Source organism: Nicotiana attenuata, chromosome 12 (genome assembly GCF_001879085.1).
Source record: "Nicotiana attenuata strain UT chromosome 12, NIATTr2, whole genome shotgun sequence".
Taxonomy (NCBI): Eukaryota; Viridiplantae; Streptophyta; class Magnoliopsida; order Solanales; family Solanaceae; genus Nicotiana; species Nicotiana attenuata.
Window position 1 is genome coordinate 47071335 of NC_032000.1, and position 23128 is coordinate 47094462.

A 23128-nucleotide genomic window follows, 5' to 3' on the forward strand; every position below is an offset into this window, starting at 1 on the left:
CCCCAAAACTCTTATAAATCTTTAGTTAATATATGTTGTTTTCTTATGAATTGTATGATTATTAAATAAGACTTTTTTCTTCTATTATGGTCATATATAACATATCGAACAAAAAATAAATTTATTTCTAAGATATTTTGACAAAGTTATTTATGGATCAATATGAACTAAATATCAACCTAACTTTAAATGAGTTGAGATAAATATGATCAAAATGGAGTTGAGTCAATAAATGAGCGGGTCAATAACCATCCCAACCTTGGGCGAGCTAGACGGCCCTACCTTTTCTAATTGTAGAGTTTTATGTAAGTCCTAGCTATAAATGATCAAATATTTATACCTTTTGTAGCAGCCAAAGGTGCCAAAAAGACAATCGAATGACAAAAAAAGGCCTACTTCTTTTAGTTTATTTTGTGCAGCGTACTTTCTTTTTTAATATATTTCAAGAAGAATATATTTTTATATTTAAAATAATTTAACATTAAATTTTTTTTGTTTTATCTTTAATAACATGATTTTATAGCCAAAAATATATTTATGACATCTTCCATATCACAAGTTCTAAAAGTTTTTCTTTCTCTTAAATTTTGTTTTTGATAAAATCTAAACAAAAACACCATATTCCAACATAATATGCTGGAGTTCGAATTTTTTTACATATGAGATTTCAACATAATGTGATGGAATTTCAAAATGTGCTCGAGTTCCAACATAATATGCTGGAAGTTTATATGCAGGAGCTCCATAATCTAGCATATTATATTGGAACTTTTCGTGTTTCAGCTAAAATAATGTCTATTTTTTTAATGACTTTGCAATCGCTGGTTATTTTTCGATTATCAATCTAAAAACTGGCTAGCCCACTTATTTTCACACATTTTATAAAGTTTGGGCTTGTCGGTACGATTGAAGAATAACTTAAAGATAGTTTTCTCCTGAATTTTTCATATTTAATTGTGTAGTTTTTTGTGGGGTGATTTAGTAGAACGAAGAATCAAAACGAGAATGTCCAGAAGGCATTGACGCAGCTGCTTTGTCATCTTGGGTGCGTTTGGTTGAAGGAAAACGGAAAATGTTTTCCAATATTCTCATGTTTGATTGGCTTAAATGTTTTGAAAAATATTTTTCTCATGAACTTATTTTTTTCTAATTGGAAGAAAATATTTTCCTTATCAAAGAAAGATAAAATATTTTCCAAAATTCCTTCTCCACCTTTCCCACTCTATTTTCCATCCGCACCACCCCACACCCATACCCCCACCCTCCCAACCCTACCCCCACCCAACCCCCCGCCTCCCACCCCACACATCATCCCCCACCCCCAACTTAAATAAAAATATTATTAATAGTACTTTTTATATTATAGATAGTTTATTTATTTATTTTTTTTATTTTTGCATTTCAACAAATGAGTATATTTTTTACATGATATAAAAAAATATTTTTCATTCAACAAAAAAGTACTTTAAAAGTACTTTCTTTTCATAGCAAAAAGTATTTTCTTTCATTTCAACAAAAAAAGTGTTTTCTTTTCATGGTGTAAAAAAATATTTTTCTCATTTTAACAAAATGAGTATTTTCTTTTATTTCAATAAAATGAGATACTTTATTTTAATGTTGTAAAAATAGTACTTTCATTTCAACCAAAAAAGAGTATTTTCTTCTTAGCTATGGAGCACATATTTTAACGTTATTTTTGCATAAAAAATGTAAAGCAGCACATTAGTTCTTTTGGGTTTGTGTTAATTTTAGAAGAATAATTAAATTCCTTGAAGAAAATAGAGTCCTGAAAACGTTGGGTATTTGAGGGGGGAGGGGGCAGGCGAGCAAGGGAACATGGGGACTTGGGGGGAAGGGGGTGAAGAGAGTAGCATAAAAAAAATTATAATTTGCTCTCTAGCCAAACATTACAAAATATTTTCCGGAAAAAGTTTTCAACTTACCAACCAAACAAAGGAAAATAAGTGATAAAACCACTCATTTTCCATAAAAATATTTTTTAGGAAAACATTTTCCATGGAACACATTTTCGTTCATACCAAACACACCCCTTATCCTTATTTGGAGAAAAATCAAAACTAGTAAAAGTAGAACTTTAATACTTACCTAAACTTTCCCTTTCCATATCATGTCGTGCATATTTTCTATTGCTTTTGATTGCTATTTAAGGATTTAACGACTCACTTGTACTGCATTTTCTGTCATAATTAAATCAGTGATATGGAAAAGGATGAAACCTAAAATAGTGCAAGGACCAAGAAGGTAGTACCAAAGACTTCGTGACCATAATGGATAAAATTCATACATAGCACTTCACAACTTTTGTAGTTGAAAAATAACTACACCATTATCATGGAGTTTCACTTGTAAAATTCAAAACTTCATGACAATATCTATTTTTCAATTGCAGGACTATAAAATGGCGAGCTCGCGCGATTACTAATTTACTATGACCAAGCTAAACTGGTTTGGGCCTGTTGGTCTAAATAGAGTATATTTACTTAGTGGGCTTTTCGACCCATAATACTTTTAAGAAATTTTTACCTCCTATAGCAAAGGTTAACACCTTATTTGATTTAAATAAATATCATTTAAAAAAATTACCGTTTAATGTTTATAGAAAAATATCTAATTTTGGTTACCTCCTACCCCTAAGCCACTAAATACGCTATTCAGTTACATTATTTTCTTTCTCTCTCTACTTTGATACATGCCATTCTCTTTCCCATTCCCTAAAAACAACGGGTTTTCTTATTAAAGCGAATATTTCCTTCAAAACCTCCCTTGTCAAACGATACCAGGCTTTGCTTGGAATGAAAGAGGGAGGGGAAGAGTGATGAAAGAGCAGAAGTAGAAGGGCAGAGGAGATTCAGTAGTGTGGTAAAATAAAAAAGGCAATGCAATGAAGAAGATTCCAGATGGAAACGAAAGGATGAGTTTTACGATCCGATGGGTCGTCGGAAAATCATCGGCGAAAAACTTAGCAATTTCTTCTTCCTGTAATTTTGATGTTGAATTTGTAATTTTGATGCGTGGGAACAGTGAGATTCAGGGTTTTTGCTCGACGGCAGATTCGCCGGAAATTAGAGTTTGTTCTTGAACAAAGACGACGGAGTTTGGGGCCGAGCAACTTGATTTTCTGTTAATATATTTCAATGTATTTTCAACGTATCACGCTGTATATTCATGTATTTTATTGTATTCATTGTCTTTTTTTCATTGTAATTCAATGTATCTCCCTGTATTTTATTGTATTCACTGTCTTTTTTTTCCATTGTATTTTAATGTATCCCGCTGTATTATATGTATTTTTCGGTTGAGAATCTTTTTTATAACTGAAAATACAAAATTTATTTGCTATAATTGAGTTTGTTGAGTTATATTAGGAGTCTATTATGTTAATTGATTCACTTTTCGTTTAAAAACAGTGTAATCCCCTGTTTCACACCGTGAATACAGTCGAATACAATAATCTGTCAAGCTGTAATCCCATGTTTCACGCCATGAATACAGTCGAATACACTCGATTACAACAACTGATTAGCTGGACTTCCCTGATTCACGCCTATTTTTGCTACTGTATTCATGAATACAGTAGCTTAAATACATCTAATACATCTTATAACAACAGAAAACGTATCTACAATCCGTAATATAGCAAATGGTATCTATATATAGCTAATTACCACTAAAAGATAGTGCTTTATAAAAATTTCTCTACTTTTAAAACTTTAGAAATCGCAAGAACTTCCTAACATTAACTTGGGGTTATTGCCTATTGGTCTAATCAAAGTACAATTTAGAAGGCCGTTTTCACTTCAATTCTTCATCATTGACCTATGTTATATAATATGCATGATCATACATATTATATAACATAGGTCAATGATGAAGAATATATAATCTATGTATAATACATATGTATATAACCATATATAATATGTGTATTCTATTTATACCAGCTAGAAAATAAACCTCGAACGCGATCGGCTATTTGTGTAAAGTTTCCTTCTTATTTTCAATTAAAGCCACCTGGGGGGAAGCTATGTTGTATGGTGATTTAACACATTGAAAAGAAATAAGGCAAAATACAGAATTGGCCGGTTGGCTGAAAACTAATTGCATGTTGGCTATTTTTTTTTTAAAGCAGCTAAAAATATACATTTCTTAAAGAAATACAATGTGGGTGTCCAAACCAGGTATATATGATAAGAGGGCCAAAATGGGCCTGGGCCCATAAAGATTTTGTGTTTGTATGGAGAGAGCTTTTTTCCTTGTACGGCAAAAGAAAATTAGACTCGTAAATTTTTAATTGCTCTTTTTTTTTTTGGTCGGAACAGCACTAGTTAGAGGCAGAAATATAAGCGGGTAGGTTTTTAGCGTACTTAGACTATCACATTACCATCATTGAACTAAAAATAAAGGCAATCAGATATAAAAGGGTAGAGGTCTAGAATTAACCTGATTGAGAGACTTTCTTGAACAACATAGTAGCATGCACTTCCTAAATTTTCCAGCCATAATAATCCTCAATATACACCTGTAATTCAACAAATTAATTATCGTAAGATTAGTGTACAATGGTACTATGAGAACGCACACATGCATGTCATGCTTGCTTGCCAATATCCCACAATAAAAAGTTCAAAATTTGTGCTATCTAAACTCCTCAATTCAATTAGTATACGACTATGTTTTAACTTGAATATGCAATTTGCTATCCAAATGCAAGAAAAAATAGAAGAGACGACATGACATGATTAGTTCTAGTTCCATGTATGATATAGAAAGTTAGCTCTAATTGTCTTATAAGTAACCTGATAGTTTAAAATCTCGATACATTTTAGTATATATTAGTTTATTCATTTTTTTGTGTGTGTGTGTGAGAGAGAGAGAGAGAGAGTACCTAAGCAGAGGTCAGGACTTGAGAATTAGCTAGCATCAAGAAGTAGAGAAATGGAATTATTTGCCTTATAATAGCAATTGTCATTGAAAAGCTCTATAAAAGCTAAGGGAAAAGGGACCTAAAGATCATGTGTGGGGGGATAAGAGAAAACCACAAATCATCCTCCTCACGGAAATTCAATCAATGAAAACCACAAAAAAGGATAAGAGTAAAGACAAATAAAAAAGAATGAAGAGAGTATTAGTTTGGAACTTTGTTTGGATCACTTCTACGTTTCGCACACCTTTAGATTAGATAGCAATCTTACATAACATTTGGGCCACATTTTCAATCTTACTCACTAGTGGTCAATCCAATATATCAAACTCTGATCAGGGGCTGTGGCTTGACCAAATTCTTAAGACTTAAAAGAATAAGAAATGCACTCATTTTTTTTTCATATTTTCTAATTAGGATACATATATTATACATGATTATATACATATTGTACATTAATAATTCATATATATTATACATCTGCCGGCTATTTTTAATTTAAACGATTGGGTGTCCAACTATTTGAGTTAATTATTCTTTGGATAATCTGTGTAAGCTCCTAGGTGGAGGATTGATCATGAAGTATTCCCAAAAAAATGGGAATGGTTTGAGATAAGACTTGTGGAGAAGGATAAATGATGACTACGGAGACGCTATTATATTTATATTATGAAAAGCACATGCAATTGACAGTCCACGTTGGTTGCTGGAACTTGGAAGAATCAATATTATAGTTCTATTTGTAAAAAATATTATTCTTATTCTATTAAGTGATTCATTCATAAGTTGTTATATAAACAATTAATCTTATGATTGATTTGTTCAATTCAAAAATCTAATTTTTCATCTGATAACCAAAAATATATATTATGATAAAACTGTTCACAATAAGGGATAACCATGTATATACTGATCCAACTTACCCCACATGACTTGCTTTCCTTGAATTTGGTTTTTATGGGTCCCTTTATTTCATTTATCATTTTCGGACCATTTATTTAAAATGTGTGATGTTTACTAGTTGCGTACATGACTGTATAGTATACCCCTGGCTTTGATTATTGTAATTTGAAGATAGACATTGCTGTGTGTAATGTTAACAACTTTGTTTTCGGGAAGAACTCGGGTGTTTGCACAAATGGGACGATCAATCCATGCTGCTGTTTAATTTGTCCCATTTAAGGAATTTGTACAAAAATAGCCTTATTCACAGGTTTGTAATGAGGTTTGGATTTACACTATAAAATAATGGAAAGATATTTACATATGGATTCAAATCTAATGAAAGATATAATTGAAAATGTAATAAAACAAAAAATTTCCAACTATGAAAGGAAAATATTGACCGAGTTATTTGAAGTGTTAAACAAGTATATTCAGGTATATGTATAGAAGCTTTCTCTCTTTAGGATGTGGTTTTCTCTCAGCAAACGTTGAACATGACAAGGAAATCGAAAACTGGAGAAGGAAGCCAACAATCTAGAGGGGTAGATCAAAGCAATTTAGAAGGGAAGAAGGGAATTCCCCAGTCACCAGATGCAAAAAAATGAAAAGTGTGAATCTCCTCCAAAGGACAATTCCAATTGATGTGAGCCAAAAATCGAATATGAGGACACATGGGAGAACACCAAGTGTGTACACACGAACACACCGAAGACGGCCGTGAACTCAGGGAAGTCGTCGTGGGCAGATATGGTAGAGGAAGTGGTAACCAATGGAACAGTAATTGGTAAAACACAAACCCTAGGCCCTAATTTGCCTAATTCATGGAGTAAAATAGTAGGATCACCGATTCCGATTGAGGGATACGACTTGACGGAGAAGGCTAGCCCTAGTTCTAAAGTAAATGTCAAAATTACACTTGATGATGTGCAAGATGAAATCTCGAGCCGGATCAAGAGTACGCACCAGCATGATAACCAGATGCACCTGCCTCAGATCCTGTACAATTAAGTACAGAAGCGTAGTATGAGTACATAAACAATATATACCTAGTAAGTATCTTATCTAATCTCGAAGAAGTAGAGACGAGAGGTCGACTTGACACTTAGGTCAAATAAAATGAGAAAGTGTTATACAGAGCATGGATAGCACAAATGATTAATAATTCATAGCAAGAAGTAACAGATCCTTTCCTAGATAATACCACAACTAGCCAATTACATTTAAGGGCATATAACAAAGTTCAGTCCACATCAATATATTGAGCAAAAAGCATATGCAAGTAGTGCCGAGGTCGTACGATCCGATCCAACATAAAAGTAAAGTGTGCACTGCTGGAGGGTCGAACGACGCGAACCATAGATGCATCTATTACCCCGCTCCCGAATCATACATGCGACGCGGTCAAATATAATTAAGCACAACAAACAGGCAACAAGATATATCAGGGGAGCAATTACTCACAGAAATGTCAACTCCTCTTTTAAAAGATCAAGAAAGTGAGGTTTCTCGTATTAATTTCATTTATCACATCCAACATGGTTTAAGAAATCCAAATTAACCATAAAGAAACAAGAATATCACGTAAAGCATGCTTTGGGGTCCTAGACTACCCGGACTTAGCATATTAGTGGCTACGCATGGACTCTTGTCACCTAGTGCGTACGTAGCCCCCACATTTAGTGTCAAATTATTCAATTATTACACCTATGGGGACAATTCCCTCTTACAAGGTTAGATAAGAGACTCACCTCGCTCCAAAACGTGCTTCCAATACCAATAACGTGCTCAAACCCCTCAATTTGGAGCCGAACGATCCAAAACTAGTTAAACGAGGTAGGAACTAGTCAATATAAGCTCAAAAGTTCGCATTTTAATTACTAAAAAAATTTCCCAACCTTAAACATAAGTTTCCAAAAATCCAACCCCGGGCCCACTTCCCTAGATTTTGAATTTTTTCGAAGGAAGTTGTTCTCTATAACCTAAGGATCAATAATATATGATTTCTACTTCATTCCATAACAAATTCCGTGGTAAAATTTAAGTTTTATCAAAACCCTAGGTTTTGCTCTAATCCCTTAATTTTTTCTAATCTTTGTGTGTTAATCTACCCAAAACTCAAGTATTAAACTTAGAAATAAGGAGGATGAACTTACCTCAAGATGCTAGGTGAAAATCTTCTCTTAAAAGCTCCGAAATCGCCCAATAAACGAGTGGAAATGGGCAAAAATGGCCTGGAGCCCGTATTAAGTGAAGCTCACTGCTTCAGTGAATTCCGCATCTGCGGTCCTGGGCCGCACCTGCGCCCACCGCATATGCGGAAAGGCGCCCGCTTCTGCAAAATTTCAACTGGGCCGCAGGGCCGTATCTGCGAGATACAAGCTGCTTTTGCGGCTCCGCTTCTGCGGTTTTGGGCCTGGCCTAGCTTGGCCGCATCTGCGAGAGGAAGACCGCTTCTACGGTCTCGCACCTGCGGCTGACCAACCGCAGGTGCGGTTATGACAGATAGCTAGAGCTTCAACTCCTTCCCAAAATTTCCAACTTCACTCGAGCCTCGCCCGATTGACGCTCGGGGCCCCCGGGCCCCGCCCGAATATACCGACAAGTTTGAAATCATAAAATGGACCCGCTCAAACCCTCGGAACGCCCGAAACAACGCTAAATCTAAGAATCAGCCCCTAAAACCAATTGAATCAAACTTATGAACTTCAAGTTCTTCAATTCACTTCTAATGAGCCAAAACGTACTTAAACTACTCGGATTGACACCAAATTTTGCGGGCAAGTCTTAAACGTTATATTGGACCTGTACCGGTCTCCGGAACCAACATACGGCCCCATACCTACATGATCAAGCATTATTCAATTTCACTAAATCCTTAGAATTTTCAGTTTAATAATTTCTAACAAAAATTCATTACTCGGGCTAGGGACCTCGAAATTTGATTCCGGGCATACGCCCAGGTCCCATATTTTCCTACGGACCCTCCGGGACCGTCAAAACACGAGTCCGGGTCCGTTTACTAAAAATGTTGACCAAAGTCAAACTTAGCCTTTTAAGAAAATCTTAAGGAACAAGTGTGCCTATTTCAACCCAAACTCTTCCAAATCCCGAACCAACCATCCCCGCAGGTCGTAAATTAATTAAAGCAAGCACGGGAAGTCTCATTTAGGGGAATGGGGGTTCTAAAAAGTGAAAGAACCAGTTGGGTCGTTACATCCTCCACCTCTTAAACAAACGTACATCCTCGAACGGATTTAGATTCATTCTTGAAGTGCCAAATAAGTGTGGATATCAGCTCCGCATGTCCTCCTCGGACTCCCAAGTCGCCTCCTCAACTGGTTGGCCCCTCTACTGGACCTTTACTGCAGAAACCCTCTTGGACCTCAGCTGGCGTTCCTGCCTATCAATAATGGCAACTGGCTCCTCTTTGTAGCTCAATCTCTCGTCTAGCTGAATAGTGCTGAAATCTAACACATGGGACCAGTCGGCGTGATACCTCTGAAGCATAGACACATGAAAAACTAGGTGGACTCCCGATAAGCTGGGAGGTAAAGCAAGCTCATATGCCACCTCCCAACTCGCTTCAACACCTCAAATGGGCCAATAAATCTTGGGCTTAACTTGCCCTTCTTCCCGAATCTCATGACACCCTTCGAGACTTTCAAGAGAACCTTCTCGCCGACCATGAATATATATCACGTGCCTTCTGATCTGCGTAACTCTTTTGTCTAGACTATGCTGTGCGAAGTCTTCCCGAATCAACATCACCTTCTCCAAGGCATCTTTCACCAGATCTGTACTATACAACTTAGCCTCTCCGTGCTCAAACCACCCGATAGGAGACTGACATCGCCGATCGTATAAAGCCTCGAATGGGGCCATCTCGATGCTGGACTGATAACTATTGTTGTAAGCAAACTCGACCAAAGGCAGGACTTGATCCCACTGTCCTCCAAAGTCAATCACACATGCCCTGAGCATGTCCTCCAAAATCTAAACTGTCTGCTCTGACTGTCCGTTGGTCTGAGGATGAAATGCTGTACTGAGCTCCACGCGGGTCCCCAACTCACTCTGAACGGCTCTCCAGAAATGGGAAGTGAACTGAGGGCTATGATGGAAGTAGGCACACCGTGCAACCGGACTATCTGTTGAATGTAAATCTGAGCCAACCTCTCTGAAGTGTAAGTAGTCACAATCAGAATAAAGTGTGCCGACTTGGTCAACCTGTCGACAATGACCCACACTGCATCAAACTTCCGCAAGGTCCGGGGCAACCCCACTGCGAAGTCCATAGTGATGCGCTCCCACTTCCACTCAGGAATGGGCATCTGCTAAAGTAGGCCACCTGGCCTCTGGTGCTCATACTTAACCTGCTGGCAATTCAAACACTTAGCCACATACTCCACTATGTCCTTCTTCATCCGTCGCCACCAATAATGTTGTCTCAGGTCACGATACATCTTCGTAGCACCTGGGTGAATAGAATACCGTAAACTATGTGCTTCCGCTAGAATCCTCTCCCTCAAGCCATCAAAATTAGGAACACATAGGCGACCCTGGAGTCGCAGGACACCATCCTCACCAATAGAAACCTCCTTGGAACTACCCTGTAGCACCGTCTCTCTGAGAACTGCCAAATGCGGATCATCGAAGGCCTTGATCTCCCCCAATAATGAAGACTGGGCAACAACACACGCAAGGACTTGGCTGGGCTCTGAAATATCCAACCTCACAAGTCTGTTAGCCAAGGACTGAATGTCCAAAGCTAGTGGCCTCTCCCCCGCTGGAATGAATGCCAAGCTACCCATACTCTCTGCCTTCCTGGTTAAGACGTCCGCGACCACATTTGCCTTGCCCGGATGATAAAGAATGGTGATGTCATAATCTTTCAGTAACTCAAGCCATCTACGCTGCCTCAAATTGAGATCCCTCTGCTTAAACAAATGTTGTAAGCTGCGATGATCAGTGTAAACCTCACATGATGCCCCATACAGATAATGCCTCCATATCTTAAGAGCATGAACAATCGTCGCCAACTCTAGGTCGTGCACATGGTAATTCTTCTCATGAATCTTCAGCTGACGGGAGGCATATTAGATAACTCACCCCTCCTACATCAATACACAATCCAGGCCAACGCGTGAAGCATCATAATATACCGTATACATCCCCGAATCGGAAGGCAACACAAGAACTGGTGCTGTAGTCAAAGCTGTCTTGAGCTTCTGGAAGCTCTCCTCACAATCATTGGACCAACGGAAAGGAGCACCCTTCTGGGTCAATCTCGTCAGAGGTGATGCAATAGATGAAAAGCCCTGCACAAATCGCGTAACCTGCCAAACCAAGGAAACTCTTGATCTCGGTCACCGAGGTATGACGTGGCCAACTCTTAACTGCCTCAATCTTCTTGGGATCCACCTTAATACCCTCTCCAGACATGATATGCCCCAAGAATGCCACTGACTCTAGCCAAAACTCGCACTTGGAGAACTTAGCATGTAGCTTCTGCTCTTGCAAGGTCTGAAGCACTACTCTCAAATGCTGCTCGTGCTCCCCCAGGCTACATGAGTATATCAAGATGTCGTCAATGAAGACGATAACAAAGGAATCAATATAAGGCCTGAACACCCTGTTCATCAAGTCTATAAAAGCCGCTGGGGCATTGGTCAAGCCAAAGGACATCACCAGAAACTCGTAATGACCATATCTAGTACGGAAGGCAGTCTTCGAAACATCTGAGTCCCGAATCCTCAACTGATGGTACCCTGATCTCAAGTCAATCTTAGAGAACACCCTAGCACCCTGCAACTGGTCAAACAAATCATCAATGCGCGGTAACGAGTACTTACTCTTGATGGTAGCCTTGTTCAACTGGAGGTAGTCAATGAACATCCGCATGGTGCCATCCTTCTTCTTCACAAACAACACTGGTGCACCCCAAGGTGGCACACTAGGTCTAATAAACCCCTTTGCCAACAACTCCTCAAGCTTCTCCTTCAACTCCTTCAACTCTTTTAGAGCCATACGGTACGGTGGAATAGATATAGGCTGGGTACCTGGAGCAAAGTCAATACAGAAATCAATGTCGCGATCCGGTGGCATGCCAAGAAGATCAGAATGAAACACATCGGCGAACTCCCAAACTACTGAAACTAAATCAATCGTCGAAGACTCTGTGGCGGTGTCCCGAACATAAGCTAGATAAGCTAAACACCTCTTCTCGACCATATGTCGAGCCTCCAGAAAAGAAATAACTCGGCTAGATGTATCAACTGTGGAACCCCTCCACACTAACCTTGGCAACCCTGGCATTGCCAATGTAACAGTCTTGGCATGGCAATCTAGGACGGCGTGGTATGTGCATAACCAATCCATGCCCAGGATGACCTCAAAGTCGATCATATCAAGCAACATGAGGTCTGCTCTAGTCTTGAAACCACAGAATGTGACCACACATGATCAATAGATCTGATCCACAACCACAAAATAGCCCACAGGAGTGGACACATGAACAGGAGTGCCCAAAGGCTCAGGAGCAATAACAAGAAAACAAGTAAACATAGACGACACATATGAATACGTGGACCCTGGATCAAATAATATCGAAGCCTATCTTCCAGAGAAGGAAATAATACCTGTGATAACGACATTTGAGGCCAATATATCTGGTCTGGCCGGAAGAGCATAGAATCTGGCTGGAGTGCCGACTCGCTAGCCTCCACCTGACTGAGCAGTAGCTGGCTGACCTTTCCCTGTCTGGCCTCTACCTCTAGGACGGCCTCTACCACCCTGTCCTCCACCTTTAGGCAGCTGGGCAACCGGTGCTGGAATCATCGGCTGTTGACCCTGCTGTACTGCCTTGACCCGAAGCCTGGGGCAGGTCCTCTTCATGTGACCTAGATCTTCACACTCGTAGCAACTTCTCGGCACCATAGCATGCTGTCCGGAAGCCTGGCCCTGTGGCCTGAATACCCACCGGAGGAACTCGGAATGGCTGGAGGACGATATGAACTCTCTGGCTTAGCACTGGAATAGGAACCATAGAACCCTGGGGACCTGAATGTCCACTGGAAAAACCCTGAATAGCTGGCGGACGGTAGGAACTCTCTGGGATAACGTTGAAATAAGGGAGCGCTGGAGTACCTCGAGGAGGTGGTGGTGCTGAATATGGGGGCCTACTAGGCTGGCCCCTCCCAAACTGACCTCTGCCCATAGCCGGGGTACCTCTGAACTCTCCGGAGAATCGGGCCCTCTTCTCCTACTGTGCCTGCTCTCTACCCCTCAGACGGTAGCCCTCAATCCTTCGAGCAATCTCCACCACTAGCTGATAAGGAGTCCCCATCTCCACCTCTCGGGCCATGTTGGCCCTAATGCCAGAAGGCAACCCTGCAACAAACCTCCGCACCCTCTCTTCGTCAGTAGGAAGTATCATCAATGCATGGCGGGACAACTCAAAAAACCTTGCCTCATAGTCGGTCACGGACACCTGACCCTGCTCCAGCTGCTCAAATTAGTACCGTAGCTCTTCCCTCTCAGAGGGTGGGATATATCTGTCCAAGAATAACTGTGTGAACTAACCCCAAGTGATAGGAGGAGAACATGCTAGTCTGCCAAGAACATACAACTGCTACCACCTACGAGCCCTGCCCTCCAACTGAAAAGTAGTGAAGTCAACCCCATGCGACTCCAATATCCTCATGTTGTGCAGTCTGTCCCTGCACCTATCAATGAAGTCCTGGTCATCCTCATGACGCTCCCCTCTGAAGATAGGAGGGTGTAGCCTGGTCCATCTATTTAATAACTTCCGCGGATCTCCATCCCCAGCTGGTTTGGGCTTGGGCACCACTGCAGCAACTAGTTGAGCCCTATCTGCGGGTAGTGCACCCGGAGTTTGATACACTGCGGCTGTATGTCCGGGAGCCTGAGCAGTAGAGGTATGTGCTCCCCTTCCTGCCTGTGATGTAGCTTGATCCGCTAGAAATAAACCAACCTGAGTCATGGTGTCCATGAACCACAGCATACCGCCCATGACCTCCTGGAAACCCGGTGCGGTCATGAAATCTGTCGGGGTAGGCTTAGCCGTGGGCACCTCGCCCTGCTCCTCAATGATAGGATCTCTCGCAGGATCCGCTGGTGGTGCTACTGGAACAGCTCTAGCACGCCCTCGTCCCCTACCTTGGGCTGGTGCCCTCCCCCACCCTTTGCCTCACACTCTAGCAATAGGGGGGAGCAGTTCCTCCTGGGTCTGGAACATCGGCTGTGCGTGTCCTCACCATCTGTGAGAGAATAGAAGAGGGAAATTTAGTACACTAACCACTGCACGAAAGGAATTGAGGAAAGATTAATTTCCTAACACCCTATAGCCTCTCGACGATAAATACAGACGTCTCCACACCGATCCGCAAGAGTCTACTAGGTTTACCCATGACTTGTGAGACCTACGTGAACCTAGTGCTCTGATACTATGTTGTCACCCAATTTCACTCCAGGTCGTGATGGTGCCCAACGCCGTTGTCAAGCAAGACAACGCGGAATTTTTTTTAATAAGTTCAAATTTTACCTTTCCAAACAGTTAACACGAACTCTAACTTGGAATTTAAAACAAGAATAATTAGCATCAAACCGAAATAGTTATACAACCCCAAAAGAATAGTTTACTAATGTGTGTGCCAAGACCTGGTATCACAAGTATATGGGCATCTAGTAGAATATGCAAAAGAATAATCTACCCTACTATCTTAAATAGAATAGACAGCCAAAAGTAAAGAAAGGTTCCACGGGCTGTTGAACGGCGTAGGAAGGCAGCAGCTCATCGTGGAATCTCGAGCCGGATCAAGAGTACGCACCAGCCTGATAACCAGATGCACCTGCCTCAGATCCTGTACAATTAAGTACAGAAGTGTAGTATGAGTACATAAACAATACGTACCCAGTAAGTATCCTGTCTAATCACGAAGAAGTAGAGAAGAGAGGTCGACTTGACAATTACTAGGGTCAAATAAAATGAGAAAGTGTTATACTGAGTATTGATAGCACAAATGATTAACAATTCATAGCAAGAAGTAACAGATCCTTTCCTAGATAATACCACAGCTAGCCAATTACATTTCAGGGCATATAACAAAGTTCAGTCCACAACAATATATTGAGCAAAAAGTATACGCAAGTAGTGCCGAGGTCGTACGGCCCGATCCAACATAAAAGTAAAGTGTGCACTACCGGAGGGTCGAACGGTGCGAACCATAGATGCATCTATTACCCCGCTCCTGAATCATATATGCGACGCGGTCAAATATAATTAAGCACAACAAACAGGAAACAAAATATATCAGGCGAGCAATTACTCACAGAAATGTCAACTCCTATATTAAAAGATCAAGAAAGTGAGGTTTCTCATGTTAATTTCATTTATCACATCCAACATGGTTTAAGCAATCCAAATTAACCATAAAGACACAAGGATATCTCGTAAAGCATGCTTTGGGGTCCTAGACTACCCGGACTTAGCATATTAATGGCTACGCATGGACTCTCGTCACCTAGTGCATACGTAGCCCCCGCATTTAGTGTCAAATTATTCAATTATTACACCTATGGGGACAATTCCCTCTTACAAGGTTAGATAGGACACTCACCTCGCTCCAAAACGTGCTTCCAATACCAAGAACGTGCTCAAACCCCTCAATTCGGAGCCGAACGATCCAAAACTAATTAAACGAGGTAGGAACTAGTCAATATAAGCTCAAGAGTTTGCATTTCAATTACTAAAGAAATTTCCCAACCTTAAACATAAGTTTCCTAAAATCCGACCCCGGGCCCCCGTGCCCGGATTCCGAATTTTTTCGAAGGAAGTTGTTCTCTATAACCTAAGGATCAATAATATATGATTTCTACTTCATTCCATAACAAATTCCGTGGTAAAATCTAAGTTTTAGCAAAACCCTAGGTTTTGCTCTAATCCCTTGATTTTTCCTAATCTTTGTGTGTTAATCTACCCAAAACTCAAGTATTAAACTCAGAAATAAGGAGGATGAACTTACCTCAAGATGCTAGGTGAAATTCTTCTCTTAAAAGCTCCGAAATCGCCCAATAAACGAGTGGAAATGGGCAAAAATGGCCTGGAGCCCGTATTAAATAAAGCTCACTGCTTCAGTGAATCCCGCATATGCGGTCCTGGTCCGCACTTGCGCCCACCGCATCTGCGGAAAGGCACCCGCTTCTGCGGAATCTCAACTGGGCTGCTGGGCCGTATCTGCGAGATACAAGCCGCTTTTGCGACTCCACTTCTGCGGAAAAACAGCCTCTTCTGCGGCTTATGGCTTGGCCGCGTCTGTGAGAGGAAGACCGCTGCTTCGGTCTCGCACCTGCGGCTGACCAACCGCAGGTGCGGTTATGACAGATAGCTGGAGCTTCAACTCCTCCCCAAAATTTCCAACTTCACTCGAGCCTCGCCCGATTGACGCTCGGGGCCCCCGGGCCCTGCCCGAATATACGAACAAGTTTGAAATCATTAAACGGACCCGCTCGAACCCTCGGAATGCCCGAAACAATGCTAAATCTAAGAATCACCCCCTAAAACCAATTGAATCAAACTTATGAACTTCAAGTTCTTCAATTCACTTCTAACGCGCCGAAACGTACTTAAACTACTCGGATTAACACCAAAATTTATATTGGACCTGTACCGATCTCCGAAACCAACATACGGGCCCGATACCAACATGATCAAGCATTATTCAATTTTATTAAATCCTTAGAATTTCCAGTTTAACAATTTCTAACAAAAATTCATTACTCGGGCTAAGGACCTCGGAATTCAATTCCGGGCATACGCCCAGGTCCCATATTTTCCTACGAACCCTCTGGGACCGTCAAAACACTTGTCCGAGTCCGTTTACTAAAAATGTTGACCAAAGTCAAACTTAGCCTTTTAAGAAAATCTTAAGGAACAAGTGTGCCTATTTCAACCCAAACTCTTCCAAATACCAAACCAACCATCCCCGCATGTCGTAAATTAATTAAAGCAAGCACGGGAAGTCTCATTTAGGGCAATGGGGGTTCTAAAAAGCTAAACGTCCAATCGGGTTGTTACAACATGTGAATCGAGTAGTGTTCCTAGTAAGATTCCCTAATACTGATGATAGAGAAAAGCTGTAGAGGGAGTGCAAATGTTTGATAGGAAACCTATTGTGGTAAATCCATAAAAAGCAGACATTGATATCACAAAAGAGAAAGTACATAGGGTACCAATATGGATAAAACTAGTAGGATTGGTTGTCAAATATTGGGGGGAAAATGCTCTTACAAAAATTGCAAGCCTTGTATGGACTCCTCTAAAGGCGGACAAGGCAACGACCAATAGGGATAAAATGACATATGCCAGGGTGTTAGTGGAAATCCCCCTGAATCAAGAGTATCCAACAGGTGTGATGTTTTAAAACGAACATGGCAGTATTGTTGAGCAAATGGTAGAGTACGAGTAGAAGCCTGTACTATGTACCAAGTACAAGAACTTTGTGCATGAAGTTGTGAATTACAGGAAACAACAAAAAGAGAAAGCGGCTAGAACAACACAAACGAACAGAGTAGAGAGACAAGGAGCATAAGCAAGGCCCTAACAAGGAAGGGACTAAACAACAATGGGGAGAGAAAGTGAAGACAGACCAAGGGGTTGGAACAGAGAAACAGGAAATACAGGTGCAGGTGCAAATGATGGATAGAATTTAGAGCAAGGGAAAAAGAAGGAAGGGATTGGTAAACAAGTATCAAGCCCTCAGAAAGACAAAGTAGATAAAGGTATTACAATTACTAGTAATTCGTTTGCTAGTCTAAACTCAGAAGAAGGATAGCCAGGTGGTCACTAGACCTACTACTCATAATAGTAAAAACAATGGTACCTGCCCTGGATATGGTAAGGATGAGGTAAACCCCAACCACAATGGATTAGATCGGATTCTGGAAAACTAGGGGTCTAAATATGGTGATAAATAGAAGGAGATGCAGGCATTCATGTATTACTCCAATATTAGCCTATTTGGACTCATAGAAACAAAGGTCAAAAGACAAAAAGCTCAAAGAGCAGCTCTTAACCTTTGTAGCGGTTGATCATTCATAACAAATTTAACAGCACACCCTAGTGGGAGGATTTGGTTAGTCTGGAAACCAATGACCTTCAATGTCAACGTTTGTCTGGTTGAAGAACAAATAATCCATTGTGAAGTAGAATATAGGGGTATATGGAAATGGTTTAACATATCAATGGTGTATGGTTTCAATGACCAAGCTCTTCGAAGAAGCCTATGGAACACTTTAATGAAATTGAGCAACCAAGTTAAAGGACCATGTACAGTTATGGGGGACTGTAGCTGTGTGTTGAGGGTTGAAGAAAGAGTTGGGAGGCCAGTTACAATGGCTAAAATAAGAGATTTAAAAAGTTGTGTTGAAACATGTGGACTACAGGACCCTCAGATCATCAGGGTCCTTTTACACATGGAATAATAAACAACAGGGGACTGACAGAGGATATAGTAAACTAGACAGGGTGTTAATAAACTATGAATGGCAAGTGGACTTACCAGCATTGGAAGTACATTTTATGAATGAGGAACTTTTTATCACTGCCCTACAATCATAAATTGGGAGGAGGAAGTAAAGCATAGAGGAAAAAAATTCAGGTACTTCAATATGTGGAGCTTATCCCCACTATTTCTACAGAGGGTCAAAGAAAATTGGCAGTCGTGTATACCAGGAAGGAAGATGTACCAACTTGTTGGCAAATTGAATAGATTGAAGAGAGTCTTGAATGAATTAAATAGACAAAGGTTCAGTGATGTGGAAAGATGAATGGATAAGGCATGGAAAAAGCTATGTCAATGCCAAGCAAAACTTCAGAAGGATACAAAAAATATCACCTTGCTCGAAGAAGAAATGACGCTAGCACAGGAGTATCAGAAATGGAAATTAGTAAGTGATAAGTTTCTAAGGCAGAAGTGTAAGGTCCAATGGTTAAACTAGGGGACATAAATACAAAGTTCTTTCACAATGCACTTAGATCAAGGAGAAACGCAAATAGAATTTTTTCGATAAAGTATAAAGAAGGCCAACAAAGAATTGGTACGGAGGGCATTACTAAGGCTTTTATAGATTACTACAATAACCTACTTGGGACTAAATCTAAGGATAGAATACCTACTAATAGTGATTTCATCAGAATGGGGCAAGACTCAATAATAATCAAAGGGAGATGCTGGAGGAGAATTTTACACAAAAGGAGGTAAAAGATGCATTGTGGGCAATTAATGGAGATAAGGCTCCAGGACCTGATGGTTATGGGAGTCAGTTCTTTAAGGATGCTTGGGAAGTAGTGGGCAAAGATCTAGAAGATGGAGTGCTAGAGTTCTTCAGGACATGAAGAATGCTAAAAGGTGTAAACTCAACAGTGATAACTCTTATTGCGAAGAGCTCTAATGCAAATGGAGTAGGGGACTACAGACCCATCTCCTACTGTAACATAGTATATAAGATGGTTTCCAAAATGCTTTGTAATAGATTGAAATTTGTGTTGCCAGACATAATTTCAAAAAATTAGAGTGCTTTTGTTGAAGGAAGGACTATGATAGGTGTGAATTTTAACCATGTATTAGTACCTTCTTGTTTTAGTTTTTAGTCAGTGATTTTTATTTCTAAATTTAATGAAATTATGTGAATTGTAGGAATGCTGGAGGACTTAAGCTTAATGAATAAATCTAACTCAAAAAGGAGTATCCCATCTTAACAAGTCAAAGAGGAGAAGAGTAGAGATTTATGCGGTCCGCAGAAATGCAAGTACAGCTGCAGCTTTACCCTTGAAGCTTCAGAAGGATGTAGTAGAAGCGTGGTCCGTACACCAAATTGTGCGGCAGCAAAAGATGTTCACACTGAAAAGCTTGTAAAGTTCGGAGAAGCTACAAACGATCAAATATGAAACCTCCTTAGAATGCGGTCCGAAACAAAAATGTGCGGCCGTAGAAGCTGAATTGCGACCATAGAAGTAATTATGCAGCTGCAGAATCCTTCCTAATGCAAGAGAAAAATAAGAAAGGGCGGTCCACAGTCAAATTGTGCGGTCCGCAGTCAAATTGTGTGGTCGACGAACCTCCCGAAAGGCATTTTTATCATCGAATTTTTGGGCACTATAAATAGATGAGAAACACTTTTCTAGGGCAGCTTTTGTACTGTAGCAGCTGGTAGCGGTTAGAGTTTACTATTTTGGGCAATTTGTGATAAAAATTCAAGAAGACCTATTAATTTTCTCTTTTACTTTTAGTTTTATGTATTTATGTACTTCTTGTCTTTCATTTTCTATGACTTTGAGTATGAGTAACTAGATTTTATCTAGGGTTATGACCCAACCCTAGTGTGTAAAACGTATGGGTAACTAATATTAATACTGTTATTGACTAGGCGTTTGTTATTTATCCTTGTTTATGCTTTTTATCTAGAATTAATGGTTGCAAACATTGATTCATGCCTATTTGATTTAGTTATTACTTGAGAAAGGAGAACCTAGTCTAGAAAAACTTGGCTAACAAGAAATTGAACTAGTTTCGGTTTAGATTAGTTTGATTAAAGGATTTAAACTAGAGGTAGGAATAATCCCACTTGGGCCCATACCAATTGTTTAGATTGCTACCTATTTGGTATTGAGAAAGCCAATTTGGGCATAACCACTTTTTAACTGAGAGATATTGAGTGGGTACTTGAGAATTGAGAGTCATAACACACCCCGATCTACCAAACAAGCATAGATTTACTCTACCCATTAGATTTAATCTAAGTGAAGGTTACATCCCTAGGCTTTTCCCTTATTTGTTAAAAACACCACAAATATCTTATTATCTAGTTGCTACTATTTCGTTTAATTTCTTAGCAGTCAACTCAGATAACAGATTCTCACTGTTGTTGAAAGATAAATCTAGTTATTTCACGTTCTTTCCTTAAGTATTTACCTTAGCATCAGTTTAAACTCCCTGTGGATTCGACCCCGACTCGCGTTGGGGTTTTATATAATTGTAAAGATAGTTTCATACTCGTTATTTGGGTGTGAATTGGACTTGATCTATTTTTAGTGCCGTCGTGGGGGAATTTTACGGTGTTAGCAATATACTTGTGTTTGTTTCTTCAAATATCTTCTTTTTCTTTCGTGATTCTAATTTATTGAAGTAATCATAGGTTCCAAATGGTGAACAATGAACTTGGAAACATACCATTGGGAGAGGTGGGTGGCGATGGGGAGCAACTTGATGAAATGCCTCAAGCTCCATAACAAAACCGTCGAGGCCATGGTCAACAAGATAATGTGCCTCCACCTCACCTACCTCCACCATCACAACCGCAACCACAAGCAGCACAACATCGGATTTTGACCAATGAAGGTTATGCAAGTGCTATAGTCCCCCCCCCGCATTAGGGCGGGAAACTTTCAAATTAGCAATGTGATGCTTACTTTGCTTGAGAAATGAGGCTATTTAACCGGGGCGCTGAATCAAAATGCTCACAAGCATTTGAAAGGTTTTGTCGATATGTGTTGGGAGAGCAAACAAACAAATGTTTTGGAAGATGATTTGAAGCTAAGGTTTTTTCCCTTCTCACTAAGGCATAAGGCTTTGGATTGGTTGGAACTCTTTCCTAATCGTTCTATCCATACTTGGGATAAATTGGCGGCGAACTTTATTTCAAAGTTTTTCTCTCCCGGGCACATGACTACTCTTCAGGATGAAATATTGTCTTTCAAGCAAAAGCCCAATAAACCTTTGCATGAAATTTGGGAGCGATATTGGACAATGGTGAAGGAGTGCCCGAACAATGAAATGACCAATAACATCATCCAATAAAACTTCTATCGTGGTATTAATAGTTCAAAACCGATGTATGGTAAATCAATTGGCCGGAGACAATTTTATGACAATGCCTTAAGTGGAGGCATGTAAGATTTCTGATGAGACGTCAGAAAATTCTTCAGCTTGGAAATCCCGAGCTAATATTTCCCAAGGTGATCCCAATATGATCCATCTTCATAAAGAGTTACAAGACCATTAGCAAGCTATTGCCGAACTGACCACAACTATGACTCAACTTGCTAAGGCCCAACTTCATCAAACATAGCTCCTAAGCAAGTTCATGCTATGGAGGGAGTAAATGTTTTGGCCAATAAGAGGAGGATTAATGGTCCACAATTTCAATCTCGAGTGGAGAATTATACACAAGATGATGGTAGCTTTGACCGAGATGATTCTTATCAGAAGAAGAGGTACAATTTGAAATATTACCAAGGGCAACAGAGCAATTTTTAAGGATCCGAAATATTACCAAGGGCAACAGAGCAATTTTTAAGGATCCGATCAAAATCAATAGCATTCTCAAAATAACCAAGGCAATTGGGGTTCTAACAATCAAGGTAATTGGCATAATAACAACAATAACCAAGGGAATTGGGAAGGCAACAATCAAGGAAATTGGGGAAACAATAACAATCATGCAAATCGAGGATCAGATTTTCAAAGGCCCCCCAATGTAACAACAACCAAGAAACCCACCTCCTTATCCTTATCATGGTTCAAGTTCATCAAATAATGAAATGGGCCGTATTGAGAACATGTCAAGGAAATGATGGAGAAGAATGCAGATTCGAATGCCCAACTTGCCTCACATACCACATCAATCCATAATCTTGAAGTTCAAATTGGCGAATCTCCTAAGCTCTTAATACTCTTCCTAAGGGTGCATTACCAAGTGACACAGTAGTAAATCCAAAAGGCGGGAACAACACGAGGCATGCCATGGCGGTTATCACAAGAAGTGGAAGAGGGGGGGATTCACCCACCACAAATAAAAGGCAACTTATGAATGATGACCGGGTGATCGAAGAGGAGGAAATCACAAGTAATAATGTTCAAGTACATGATGAGGTTCAGATTGATATTGATGATAGTGTAGAGAAAACCCAAGAAGAGGTGAACCTGTCTAGGGAAACATTATTGACATGCCGGAACCGGTAGTGTAAAAGGCTAAGGTACCTTGCCAAAGCCTCCACATCCTTATCCTCAGGAGGACCCTCAAAATTCCAAAGCAAGTCCAACCAACTTCGTCATATGCAAAATAGCCAAAGTATTGTCAGAAGTGTTGCATTCAAACTGGGCCAGAATTTTGAGGGGGATCCACATAACTAGCAATTTTTCTTTGGATGCAGGCACAATAAGTCAA

At 40.1% G+C, this 23128-nt stretch overlaps 1 protein-coding gene across 1 annotated transcript in view; it reads right to left on the reverse strand.

Annotated features, from left to right (window-relative positions):
- The window catches only part of LOC109235675 (carbonic anhydrase 2-like), a 13558-nt gene extending 8383 nt beyond the window's left edge, over positions 1-5175 (reverse strand). Inside the window, exons 1-2 of the mRNA XM_019401876.1 lie at positions 4907-5175; positions 4462-4540 (exon numbers count right to left, since the gene is read on the reverse strand). Of these exons, the coding sequence (XP_019257421.1) occupies positions 4462-4521 (60 nt within the window). The 5' untranslated portion in view covers positions 4522-4540; positions 4907-5175. The remainder of the gene's footprint in view (positions 1-4461; positions 4541-4906) is intronic.